The 14,473-nt window shown below is 36.6% G+C and overlaps 1 protein-coding gene across 3 annotated transcripts in view; it reads left to right on the forward strand.

The window, feature by feature from the left end:
• Positions 1-14,473, forward strand: part of Gpbp1 (GC-rich promoter binding protein 1) — a 65,627-nt gene that overhangs the window by 15,576 nt on the left and 35,578 nt on the right. For all 3 annotated transcript variants that reach the window (XM_057789665.1, XM_057789663.1, XM_057789664.1), the window contains exon 3: positions 11,492-11,611. In XM_057789665.1, the coding sequence (XP_057645648.1) occupies positions 11,549-11,611 (63 nt within the window). In that variant the 5' untranslated portion in view covers positions 11,492-11,548. The remainder of the gene's footprint in view (positions 1-11,491; positions 11,612-14,473) is intronic.

The following is a 14,473-nucleotide window of genomic DNA, read 5'->3' on the forward strand; positions in this document are numbered from 1 at the left end:
TAATAATTGGGACTGTAGAGATGGCTTAGGGGTGAGAAGCGTAATCTTCTTTTGTAGAGGACTTAAGTTTGGTTGCAGCTATCTTGGGAACCTCTATCTTCTGGGCACTTGTGCTGAACATGGTGGTGGACACACATAATTAAAAACAAAAAAAGTTAAATTTTTGTTCTTAAAAGCCTTCCAGCCGGGCGGTGGTGGCACACGCCTTTAATCCCAGCACTTGGGAGGCAGAGGCAGGCGGATCTCTGTGAGTTCAAGACCAGCCTGGTCTACAAGAGCTAGTTCCAGGACAGGCCCCAAAACCACAGAGAAACCCTGTCTCGAAAAACAAAACAGAAAACCAAAACAAAAGCCTTCCAAGTTGTTTTCTTTGGAATTAAGCATACTATTGTATAAGTCTTTACATTGTTTATTTTTCTCTGCAACTTTGTGATCTTAGTTCCCATTGGCCCCTGGCCACTTTTTTTCTTTGAAAATACCAGTTTCCTTGTTTAAAGTCTTTATGTTGTTTCTTCAGTTTTTTCCCTAGCCCATCCATCCACTTCCTTCTGTTTTTTTCTCTTTCGCATTTCTTTCCCTTTCAGGAAGAGGGCTGTTTTGGAGCTCTTAGGCTCCAGGGATCTTCCTGCTTTAGTCTTTCAGCAAGTTGGACTGTTTCTGTGTAGTACTGCCCCTGGCTAGTTCAATTTTAATTCAGCTGTGACAGATTTTCTCTGACTGTTCTTTGTTTGAACAACTCTTTTTATACTCTTTCATTTCTTTCAGTCCATAATACCCTTCCTAGTTCTTCAAAGCCTGAAATGACCTCTTAATTTCTTATCCCCATCTTTATATCTTCTCATTTTTGTTTCTACAGTATTATTATTGAAAGAATTATTCACATTATAGGTAATTTATTCTTTTTTGTGGTTTAAATTTGGTATATGTAGTTAGTATTTTTATTATAATTTGATGCTTAACTGCTTGGTGATTAGTTAAATTTGTTTTTACAAGATTATTTATAGCCGGATCGATTTGTTATCAGATCATTTAAAGATTTACATCTTTTTTTTTTTTTTTTTTTTTTGTTTTTCGAGACAGGGTTTCTCTGTGACTTTGGAGCCTGTCCTGGAACTAGCTCTTGTAGACCAGGCTGGTCTCGAACTCACAGAGATCCGCCTGCCTCTGATTTACATCATTTGTTGCATGAACTTCTAAATCTTTTTACCTGATAAACACTTAATTACTATCATGCTTTTAAGATTTTTTTCTCTAATTTTAAAACACCAGAATCCACTATTTCTAAGTCTTTGAAATAGAATGATAAGCACAATTTCTGACTCAGAAGTTTTGAGACTCAGGGAGGCTGACATTTATTTTTTTGCGTGTGCATGATATGTGTGTATAGAGGTAAGAGGACAAGAATGCTCTCTCCTTCCACGTTTTTGTGGCTTCTGGAAAATGAACTTGAGTTTGAACAGCAAGCATTTTTTTTTTAACCTGTTTTGTTGTCTGGCTGACCCAGCTATGACTATTTACACCAAATAATGTCTATTATGTATTGTGTTATTTAAGAGGAGGGAATGGAAGAAGGTAATGCAGATTTGTGGCATCAGGATCACATGTGCTCCCCCCTCCCCCCAACATTGTGTCTCTGTAGCCTGGCTGTTCTGGAACTATAGACCAGGCTGGTCTTGAACTTTTGAGATTTCCTTGCTCTGTCTCCCGACTGCTGGGATTAAAGGCCTGTGATACCATGCTTGACAGTGACTGAAATTTTAATCATTTGCTAGTTTGAAGTTTCTTAGTGTGATCTTTGGTTCTGTGTAAGAAAGAGTATTATAGAACCCTTTCTGGGCTTTACTTACTAGGCAGCTCTGGAAAACTGCTAAGGTGAGGCTCTAACCATATTAGGAGACGAGTGCTGAAAGATTTTGGAACCTAAATTAGGTTGAAAACTACTTGAATAGTAAGATGCTTCAAAGACTTTTCCTGTGTAAACTAGATGTCTCATCCTCAAAGTGTGTGGGGTGATAAAAGTGACTGCGAATGTTTTGATATTAGTTCTATGAAGGTAGAACCTTCCAAATACCAATTTGCTAAAAAGACAGACAGTAGTCTATTTGAAGTCTAAAAGGCCTGAGTTGACAGGGAACAAATTTTGACTATATTACTGGTTTTCCCCATAAAGATTATTAAGACCTGTATTATGGTTTGATATATAACTAGACCTCTGAGTCGGAAGATTTTGTGATTCTAGAACGTTGAATGTACTGTTGTGGGACCTGTTACTTTGTTGTAAATAGTTAGGAAAATTACTTTTAAAACATTTATTTAGGTCTGGTGAGATGGTTCAGTGCAGAAATAGTTCAAATTTGGCAGCTTGAGTTTGATCCCTAAAACATGTATAGAGTGTGAAGGAGAGAACCAAAGTCCTAATTTCCACACATTTGCTGTTGCAAACCTGTCTCCTGCCCCTCCCATCATATGCTTGCTTTTCAGACAGGGAGGAATAGTGAAAAATTTCATTATCTTTCTGCATTAGACTTTGAAGAAAGTTTTATTTTCTTCTTAGTTAAAAGTATCTTGAGGTATTGTAGTCTTTGTGACTTGGACTATGAAAGTTTTAAAACGTTAAATTAACGGTAGCTACTCTTTTATTTTAAAGGATAGTTTAAACCCTGTTCTAAAAAGTGAAATTTTACATGATAAGGTAATTTCAAGTTTTCCAAGAACGTTGTTTTTGGTAATACTATTGCCATAAAGACATTTAATTTTGTTCATGTTTCATAGAACTAAATCATCTGTAGGATTTACATAGCCTAGTAGTGTTATGTGTAAAAAACACAAATTAAGGATAAATAAAGCACCTAAGAGGCTTCACAGTTACATTTGGGTAAACACTTAAGTTTTTTTTTAAACCAGTATTAAAACTATGGCTATGTTGTAGTGTAATTCAGAAATTTTGTACATCTGTGAACTGAAAGAGAACTCGAGAAGTTACTTGAGAGTAGGCAATAGATTTTTGCATATTTTAGTAAATTCTTTGGGAAATTTTGAGAGAGATTGGTGTTTTCTTTTTTAAAGGTGTGTGTTAGGGGGAGAGATTGAGTGTGTGTGTGTGTGTGTGTGTGTGTGTGCTTGAGATAGGCTCCTGCCAGCTTTAAGCTTGTGATCCTCCTCCCTGGTCAGTGCTAAGATTATACATGTTCATCACTCTCTTACCTTAAGCAGTGTATAAAGACATGGAGTCCTATTTTCCAGATTCTGTCATTTATTGACTGGTTTTGGGATAGACTACTTATTATTTATTGGCTTTTTGAAAACTTGCTCTATGGACTATGCTGACCTCGAACTCAGATTTGCCTGCCTCTGCCTCCAGAGTTTTGGGACTACATGTGTGTCCACCACCACCCAACTACTTGTTATAATTTTAATTCTGCCCCTTTTGTCCTTCCTTTTATCTGATCCTGTAGTGTTGACGATTTGGTTTTTTTCTTTTTCTTTTTGATATAGGTGCAGGATCTTACATAGTTATCAAAGGTCGGCCTGTAGTAATTCTCAATATAGCAGTGATTGACTTTGAATTTGTAATTCTTTGCTTCTACTTCCCAAGTGCTTAGATTACAGATAGGTTGACACTATTCCTGACTGCTTTTTGACTTTCTCATTCTTGCTCTGTATCCCAAGTGGGCCATGAACTTGTAACAGTACTCTTGCCTTAGCATCCTGAGTACTGAAATTACAGAACATGTGGCCACTGTACCCGACTGGCACTTTTTTAAAAATAGTAAATACTTCTGAGAAAAAAAATTATACTTAAAAGTTTATTGAAAGGGGCTGGCTCAAGGGTTAAGAGTTCAATTCCCAGCAACCACATGGTGGCTCACAACCATCTATAATGAGATATATTCTCTTCTGGTATTTGTGTATATATAAAATAAATAGATCTTTTTTAAAAAAAGTTTCTTGTAAGGATCTGTGGCTACAATCTAGTTTTACAATTATTTATTAGCTTTTTGTTGAAGTCAGGGCTGACTGCTCTCTTGTGCCTTATATCTTCTACTGCTTAGCACAAACTGTTTATGTTGGTCATTCAGTAAATTAGTTGATTTGAATTAAATTTTGTTGCAATTAGTTCACATTGTTTACAGTACAATTCTAGTTTAAAATTTACGTTTACCAACCTTAAAACACAAAAAGTCCCTGTATACCGATTTGTGGAAGATTTAGTCTGCTTCATTTTTGGGAGAAAACTCAATAAGTATAAATTTGTGTACTTATTTTTTTTGAGATTATAATATGATTAAGTCATTGCTCTCTTTTTTCCTCTCTCTAAACCCTCCCATGCACACACACACACCCTTGTCCCTTCAAGTTCCTAGCCTCCTTTTCTTTGTTATGAAAGCACACATGTATGCACGTGTGTTTATGTGTGTATATACTTGGAAGGTCAGAAGCTCACGACGCTTCAACTTTAAATTTGTGTGCATTAAATAGGACCAGGGGACGGAGCTCAGTTCGTAGTTTGTTTGCCTAGTGTACATTTGATCCTGAGATGATCTCCAGCACCAAATAACCTGGCCTTGGTGGTCAGTACAAGAATGTAATTGCAGTACTTGGGAAGAAGAGGGAATTCCTCAAGGTCATCTCACTTAGTTTGAGACCAGCCTGTGGTAAATGAGACCTTGCCTCAGCACCACAGCAGGAGTACTGAATTAATTGCAAGTGAATAGTCAGTTCTGTTTTTAAAAAAATCATTTATTTATGTGTATGTGTGTGCATTTTCGAATGTTCCTGGAAGCCAGAAGAGGGCTTTGGATATCTTCCAGCTCTGAATACAGACAGTTGTCAGCTGCCCAGTGTAGGTGCTAGGTCCTCTGTAAGAGTACTAAGTGCTCTTAACCATCAAGATATCATTTCTTTAGCTTCATATCAGTTCTTTATAAGATTTTGGCTCTGTGTGTGTGTGTGTGAGAGAGAGAGAGAGGGAGAGAGAATATCTCATGGCATGTATGCATAGTATAAGTACTATGCTAAGGTTAAATGTTAGCTCATCTTGAGCTGTATTCCCAGCTTAAGCTATATTTTCAGCCCTGTAAAGTTTTTTTAGGTTTGTGTTTCTATTGTATATCTATTTTGCATATTGCCCATTAGAATCTTAAAAATTGAGGATTAAAACCACCCTGTTTTCAGAATATGTTTTTTGGAGGGGAGAACATTTATTAAACCCTTAAATATCAATTTTATTTTTTTATGACTTTTTCATGTAAATAAAGCACAGAAAGAATCTGGTAAGAGGTAAACTGAGAAGAATAGATCTGTCTATCTCTCCCTCTCTCCTCCCATTTTTCTTTTCCTATTGTTAAAGATTCTTCTTCCTCCTCCCTTCCCTTCTTTCCTCCTTCCCTCTCTTCATTTTTTTTTTTTTTTTTTTTTTTTTGAAGATGTATAGCCATGGCTGGCCTGGAACTCAGATCCACCTGCCTCTGTCTCCTGAGTGCTGGGATTTAAGGCTTGAATCACCCTACTCTTAAAAATCTCTTAATTATAACCACCCATACCTTTAACACTCTTAATAGGATCCCAGTTACTTGCCTTGTTTTTTTTTTTTTTTTTTTTTTTTTTGAGATCAGTTCAATACATATCCCTCTCTTTAGCCATCCATTCTACTTACTTCCAAAACCAATCTTAGTAAACTCTTAACAGCTGTTGAGGTCAAAAGGAGGCAGAGGCAGGTGGATCTGAGTTCCAGGCTAGCGTGGTCTACAGAGTGAGTGCCAGGACTGACTCCAAAGCTACACAGAGAAGCCCTGTCTCTAAAAACAAACAAACACAAAAAACAAGCAAACAAAGGAATATAGTTGACAAAATCCCAACTATGGAGAAACATAATATCTTAAAACAGTAGCATATGAAACACTAAAAACGACCAAGGCAACCCTATCCCTCTTACCAAATTACTAATCACACACTAATGACATCTAGCAAGAATGAGTTAGATGAAATTCCAGGCAGATAATTTAAAAAAATGATTTTTTTAAAAAAATTATGTTTAAAGAGATGAAAGAGGTAAAACATCCTGATTGGGAACACAAGAAAACAACAGAAGAATAAGGAGAGGGGCACAGTGCAAGATAGGAAAGTCAGATTTGTTTTTAAAGAGATAGGAATATTGGCGGGAAAAAAAAGCCGTTGTTAAGTCAAAAAAGTTTGTGGAATAGAATAGAAATGAATGAGTCAAGGAGAAGATACTACAGTATCTGAGCTTAAAGACAAAGTGGCTGAATTGAAGCAGTCAGATACAAAGATAAAGCAATGAGAAGGTACCAGTGGGAATTCCAGCATACACATGACATCCTCAAAAGACCAAATCTATGAGTGACTGTGGAGGTTCAACTATAAGTCTATTGGTAGAGACAGAATTCCCAGAAGCAATCTGGTTTTGGAGACTAGCTGAATTCCTGAGATCCAGGTTCAAACCCTTGCTCAGTAAATACATTGAGAGTGGTTGAGAAAGACATCTGGTCTCTACATTCGTGTGAATATACCTACACACCTGTGCCCCTGAGCATACATGCACATATGTTAAAAAATAAACATGTTTAACAGCTTGATCAGTTCATAAAAATACTTTTTTTGACTGATAACTTCTTTGAAATTTTAAATTACATTTTATTCATTTATCTTGCTTATACCACATGTGTACCATGGTGAATGTGAGGAGGTCAGAGCTCAACTGGAGGCCTCTGTTCTCGGTTTTAATTATTGTGGGCCCTGGGGATGGGGCTCATTTCATCAGATCAGGCAGCCCACAACTTTACCTTCTGAGCTCTCTTCAGTGTTTTGTTTTGTTTTGTTTTGTTTTGGTTTTTGGTTTTTCGAGACAGGGTTTCTCTGTGGTTTTGGAGCCTGTCCTGGAACTAGCTCTGTAGACCAGGCTGGTCTCGAACTCACAGAGATCCGCCTGCCTCTGCCTCCCAAGTGCTAGGATTAAAGGCGTGTGCCACCACCGCCTGGCTCTCTCTTCAGTGTTTTAACATCATATTCTTGAAAAAAAAATGTTTTTGGAGCTATTTTGTCTTACTCTTACAACAAATATATACCTCCCCCATATGGATTGATTTGGTTGATTGATTGCCTTTTCATGGGTTTGGTGGGGGTGAGACTTCATGCCATGTTGATATTCTGACAAGAGTTTGAGAGTCGACTCTTGCCTTATATAAACTCCATGGGTTCTAGAATTTGAACTTAGGGTGACAGGGTTGGCAGCAAGTGCGCTTAACCATTGAGCCATCTCACCTGCCTAAGTTAGTTTTTCTTGTGTTTTTCATAGAAGCTAGGGGCTTCTTTGGTGTAGATTAAGGAGAGAAGTTTGGCTTTGTTTATAGTGTTCTGCCTAGTGGCACACATTGTCAAATTATTCATTACTAGTGATGTTCACTTTGATCTGTTTATTAAGGTACTCTTTGTGAGGCTCTTTTACTACAGAACTATAATTAATAATTTTTAGGTTGGAGGTACTTAAGAATTGCATAAGGTAAGCTATTCTCATACATATGTATATATGTGCATCTAGAGATATGGTTTGTTGAATGCTTATAATGCAGTATTTCTGTCACTTCATTGAGGTAAAAATCATACTTAACATTTCTGGTGTATGGTCTTTTTTGACATTTAGTTGCACATTCATGATACACTTACATGAAATTATACAATGTGTTTATCTTTCTAAAAGAAAAATTTGGCGGCTGGAGAGATGACTCAGTGGTTAAAGAGTTCTGATTGCTCTTCCAGAGGACCTGGATTCAATTCTCAGCACCCATAAGACAGCTCACAACTGTGTGTAACTCCAGTTTCAGAGCATCTGACACCCTCACAAAGACATAACATACATGTCGTAGAAACACATACACATAAAATAAGAGACATAAAACATTTTAAAAAGTTCAGCCAAAAATGTTGTATGCCGTATTTTGCTTATTCTTTTGTCTTTTTATTGGACATTTGGGATGATTCTGTTTTGATGTTGGATAAGTGCTGATGCAAACATTGGTATACACATTTTTAAGTATGATTTTAAGTTCTTTGAGCCTACTGAATACAGATATTATGGATAATAGGGTAATTATATGTTTTAACCTTTTGAAAGATTGCCAAATTGTAGGTTTTAGTTGTTGTACAATTTTATCTTCATAACAGTAACAAGCAAGGGTTCCAATTTCTTCCTATCTTCAATACCACTTTTTTTTTCTATTAAAAAAGATTATATAGCTATCCTAGTGGGTGTGAATTAGTATCTGATCATGGTGGCTTTGACTTATATTTCTCTAATGAGCACCAGAAAGTGCTGCTGAGGTTATTTTTATTTGGGGAATCATTTTGTTTTGTTTTGTTTTGTTTTTGAGACAGTGGTTTCTCTGTATCTCTGACCATCCTGGAATTCACTCTAGACTAGGCTGGCCTCTAATGCACAGAGATTCATTCTGCCTCCGTGAGTGCTAGGATTAAAGGTGGTGCAACTGAGGGTATTTTATGTGTGTATTGAGCATTTATAGGTCGTAGGGGAAATATCTACTTGTATTTGCTTCTCTTTAAAAGAGTGTCTCTGCCCTCCCCCACAATCTTCCTTGCTTTTTTGAGGCAAGGTCTCTGTACCCTCTGCTATCTTGGAATTACCTATGTGGAGGCTAGCCTCAGATTCCTTCATGCCTCTGCCTCAAGAACTGGGATTAAAGACATATGCCACTCTTGGCAGCTTTTTATTTAATTTTAAGAGTTTCTTACATATTCTGGATACTAGACATTATCAGACATGATATGCACTATTTTTGATTAGCAACATACTCAGGGCCCTGATTATTCATTCAGGTGAGGGGGTGAGGGTTCTTTGAGTCCGTACCCTTGAATAATGTTCTTTGCATAGATTTTTTTTTATTTATAACCTTTTTCTTCCTGTTGTTAGTCCTGGTTTTGTTGTCATATTTTAAGAATATTGCTAAAGGTAGGGCCAGGAAGCTTTATCTCCTTGTTTTAAAGAGTTTGAAAACTTTAGCATTAAAAATTGTGTGTGTGTGTATGTATGTATGTAGGTTAGAGGTTATCTTGGAGTGGACCCTATCTTCCACCATATGAGTCCTGTAGAGCTGAAGTCATCAGACCTTCTGTGCTATCCCTATCTATCTATCTATCTATCTATCTATCTATCTATCTATCTATCTATCTAATCTATCTAATCTATCTAATCTATCTATCACTTGGCTTGTTGAGTAGTTTGTACAGTGTCTGTATATAGTATTTGCATTGTTTGTTATGGTGAATGTTTATAATCTCAACATTAGGAAAGCTGAGGCAAGAGAATCAGAAGTGGGAGGCCTGCCTATGTTACAAAAAATCAAATAAAACACAAAACAAACATTTTTAATAATAAATAATAAAATCATTTGTTGAAACCGTATTATTTACTTTTTACTGAATTAAGCCTCCTTTTTTTTGCTGTGTATTAAAATAATTATTTTTGTACAGGGGTGTTTATTTACAAGGTAGCCTAACATGACCGATTTAAGTATCAAATTTGACTCTCTGAGATCAAGGAACTCTGGGTGATTTGAGGTGTAGAGAAAGGTGATTGGTGATAAAGTAGTGGCTATCTTCAGGAACAAGTGCAGAAAGTAGAGATTGTTCTTTCCACTGTAAAAAAAAAAAAGTCAGCAGTCATCAGGCACTTTTGTAGGCCAGAGTGGAAGGTTGGTGGCATTAATTTTTTTTTTTTTTTCTTTTTTTTGGTTTTTTCGAGACAGGGTTTCTCTGTGGTTTTGGAGCCTGTCCTGGAACTAGCTCTTGTAGACCAGGCTGGTCTCGAACTCACAGAGATCCGCCTGCCTCTGCCTCCCGAGTGCTGGGATTAAAGGCGTGCGCCACCACCGCCCGGCCGGCATTAATATTTTTTAATCTACCTTCAAGTTGCTAAAAAACTGATTTGGCCATAAAAAGCAAGTGACCAAAAGAAAGCGAAACTAGAGGGATTAATCAGTTTTTTTTTTTTTTAAGTTTCATGACTCATACAATGTCCTGTCATCTGTAGTTCTTGTGTTACTTCCTACATGCATCCCTTGTCTGTTTGTCTGATCTATTATCCATCTATCCATCCATTTTTGAGACAGGGTTTCTCTCTACCCCTGGCTGTTTTGGAATTTGCTCTGTGGAGTAGGCTGGATTTAAACCCAGAGATCTTTCTGCCTTCTGAGTGCTGGAATCAAAGCTGTGCACCACCACTGCCCAGCTATTCTCATTCTTGTTGAGTTAATTATATTTAGAATTCTTTTTGGGTGTGGATAAGAATATATCATGAAGCTGGAGAGATGTCTTAGTAACTAAGAGTACTTGCTGCACTTCCAGAGTTCCCAAGTTCTATTCCCAGCAATAGCCTACAACCATCTGCACAGTTCCAGTCCCAAGGTATCCATCCATTTGTCCTTCCTGAGCAGCAGGAACATGTGTGGTGCACAGATGTACATGTACCCTCCCCCTGCCTTATAGATAATACCATGTAATTCACAGCTTAGGTTAGAAATAATTCTGATCGTTATTAAAAATAAGTTTTATTGAGGTATACTTTAAGAAATTTGCCCTGATTTTTTTTATATATGTTTGAATCATACATAGTTTTGTAATTACCATTAATTACCTCAATTGCTCAGTAAATTCTTCTTATAGCCATCTATTCCACACTGCAAACTGGCCTTTTTAATAACAATTTTATTATGTGAAAAGAGAAATTTATAAATTTAAATATCTTACTGAGCCTTATTTGCTCTCCTAGAAATTGGGAAACCTTTTCCTGTAAAATAGAGACCATGTTCTAATGAACTGAATGTAAATGGACTTTGTAGATATAAAGAGCTGAAGAAGGAAGAAAGAAAAAGTTTGATACTTTTAAAATTAATCTTTTAAAGAGGATACAGGGAAACAGTAATAGATAACCAATTGGTTAATACGAAGTTACTTTAGGTTACTTTTGGGGCAAGGATGAAAGTGGAGCAACAACATTAATAAGGTGTTCTAAAACTGGTCTGTTTAGAAAAGTTAGCTATTGCCTCTCTTCCTTGATTTTTTTTTTATTTTGTTTTAATATGGACAATAAGTAACTTTGAGATTGTTGATATGGAATTTTAGTATGGGAAACTTCATTTTTATTTTAGTTTGGTCTATTGGGGTCTATTTCAGGAACTTAGTTCAAAACATTAGTCTCCAGTAATTATTTAATAATTGCAAATGGAATCTTACAGTTTGATCACTGTAATTGAGGGTTTTTTTTTTTTATTTTATTTTTTTTTATTTTGAGACAATCTTTCTGTGTAGCCACAGCTGTTCTGGAACTTGGTATGTCCATCAAGCTGAGAGGCATGTACCACCATACCCGCCCAGCCAATTTTAATTTAAAGGAGATTCAATATAAGGTTATAATTTTGGCCTGAAACTGCAAGTCTAATTTTTTCCATTTTTATGACAGGGACTTGCCATGAGGTGTTGAAGCCTTGTTTCACTGAGTTGGAGAGACTGGACCTAAATGGCGCAGCATGACTTTGCTCCAGCCTGGCTTAATTTTCCTACTCCGCCATCATCAACAAAGGTACTTTCCCCCTGCATCTCTCTGCCTTTCTTTCTGCCTTGATTTTTCATATTGTACACATATTTAACCAAAAATGTGAAGACTTGGACTGTGGTTGGGTATGGCTTCCTGGTAGAGTGCTTCTCTAACCTGTCAAGCCCCTGGTTTAAGCCATAATATAAGGAAAAAAGTGAAGACAGTTTTTGTTGTCTTTGTTCAAGGGGATTTTTGTAGTGTTGATTCAGATCAGTCAAATACTTGAAACTTATCTTTGCTTTTTACAATAATTTTTATTACTTTACTGCTAATTAGTAATGATACCTTAGCATACATGAGGTATTTAAAGTTTGCAGAGTACTTTGCCAAATATTTGATCATAATTTCATGAATGTTGTGTTTTAGATTTATTTCTACTTTTTGTTTCATGAATTTCAATTACTGACCTCTTGTTTTTGGCAGAGAGAAAGTGAAATGATTGTATTCCAGAGTAAAGGACATGGGCATTGGTTACTCTGTAAAGCTGTCTGCCTCATTTGATATCACAACTCTCTGCTAGGCTCCATTAATTGCTGGTTAGTTGCTGTGCTGTTTTCAACAATGCCCTGTGGCATAAATTGCTTCTTGTTCTGACTCAATTTAATTAGATAACTGGTGGTTTTTGAGGCCAGTCTTTGAGGTTTATTCTGACTTCCAGAAAGAAGTCTCTTAGTTGTTTTCCTGGTTCTCTCTGTGCTAGCTGCCTTATTGGTTTAGTGTATTGCTATTTGTTGAGAGTAGCTATCACACTACTGTGTTGTCCCCCTACATCTCACTAAAAATCTCCATTGTTTGAGGGTCCTTTAATCATAAACTTTCTCATGTTGAGTTTTGAAGAGTTCTTTGAGCACTGCTTCTTACTATTATATATATAAAAAAATCTTTATATTAGGTAGCTGGATCAAGTGAAATTTGGGCCTCAATATTCTTGGTCTGGAAAACCTGAAATAGATGTTCAGTTGTGAATGGGGGTTGTGCAAAGAGAAAGAACCCTGGTTTCCGGACTGTTGCTTGGAATATAACCTCTTCAGTTGCAGCTGGACAGAATGCTTGTACAGAGGGAGTGGAGAGTAGGTGGTGGTGGCTCAAGTGCTGCAGATTGTCATAACACAATTAGTGGAGAGGTTGGTTAAAAAAAAAACCTTCAGAAAAACAAACATGCAGTCTCTAAAATTTGTCCTAAAGGCACATAGCAAACGAAGAGAGAGTCATTGACTCAACTTAATTCATAATAAGAATGCCTGTATCCTTCTGATTAATGGCTTTACTTTTCTGTTTTTCCAGTCACCTGGAAGACTCTTTAACTAAGCAAGATTTTGAGTTGGAACTAACATTTCAGGAATATAATTTACATAACTCAGTAACATTCACTTATTTAATAACATGTGAATCTTGGTTATTTGCTTGCCTGTTAATCTGAACGTTTATCATGATTAGGTTGCCATCTAGTACTTTTATGTGTACAGGTAGTTTTTATAAAAGTTTATTAAAAGTAGCTCTCATGAGAATAATTTTAGTTTAGAAATTTGTTCCCTTAAAATGCGTTGAGCTATTTCCCTAGGCAATAGAATTTAATTTGAAGATGAATCTTAGTGATCATATCTTGCACAGGTTTTTGGGAAGTTAACTGCTCGCTTATTTTTACATAGTAATTAATGTGGAAGCAGACATAGGCTAAATCTAGACTTTATTCTATATTCTTGGCATACAATTAATTTTGGAATGAGAGAAAATGATTAAAAATTACATTTTGTAGACTATAAGACTAATAACAAAACCTTGAAATTGTTAGGAAAGGAGGCTCATATTGGAGCTGCCAAAATTGATTAATTTTTGAAAATTTCATATTTTCCCTTTTTTCCCCCTTTTGAGACAGGTTTCTTTGTGTAGTTTTGGCTTCTCTAGAGATAGCTCAGTAGACTGAGTTGGCCTCAAACTCAAGAGAAATCCATCCTGCTGCCTCTGCCTCCTGAGTGCTGGGATGGTCTGGGCCATCACCAGTTACACCAACTTCCTCTGTTTAGCTCCTTGGAACGCCCTCTCTCTTCTTGGGAAGTTCTCTCTCTCTCTCTCTCTCTCTCTCTCTCTCTCTCTCTCTCTCTCTCTCTCACACACACACACACACACAAATTTATTTTATGTTCATTGGTGTTTTGCCTGCATGTATATCTGGTATGAGGATATCAGAAACCCTGTAACTGGAGTTAGAGGTGTGAAGTGTGGGTGCTGGAAATTAAACCCAGGTCCTCTAGAAGAGCAGGCAGTGCTCTTACCTGTCGAACAGTCTCTCTAGCCTCCACATTTCTTAAGTCAAGTTCTTATGTATTTTTTTTTTCTTTTTTAACCTGTCTTACTTCCCAAGTGGTGGGCTTATGGGTGTGTTCTATCATATCCAACTTAGATTGCTTTTTTTACTCTTTTCCTGCTTAATTTCTCTATGCATAGTTAAGATTTGTGCTGGCTTTTCTCAAATCCCTAGTTGTGCTAACCTATTCCGTTTATAGGCAGCCTCCCCTATGCCCCAAGACCAACTTTGCAGTCTATATGCGTATGGGTTTTTTGCTTACCCTTCTATTTCCTTTTGCCATTTTGTGTTTAGTAATATACGACTTGTTTTATTCCTAAAAGACTAACAACATAAACAAAAGGTATTTGGAAAGTGAAATTCCCATAACAAAAGTTTGTAAGCTTATCATTATTTAAGCATTTATAGCCCAGGATAAGGGCTAAGGACTGTTATAGTACAGTAAACTCTTAGTGCTCATCTAGAATGGGGAGTATCGTATGTATATAGTCCGTCATGTTGATGGATTTTTATTCTGTTGGAGTTGAGTATAGGTTGCTCTC

Source organism: Chionomys nivalis, chromosome 15 (assembly GCF_950005125.1).
Source record: "Chionomys nivalis chromosome 15, mChiNiv1.1, whole genome shotgun sequence".
NCBI classification, from domain to species: Eukaryota; Metazoa; Chordata; class Mammalia; order Rodentia; family Cricetidae; genus Chionomys; species Chionomys nivalis.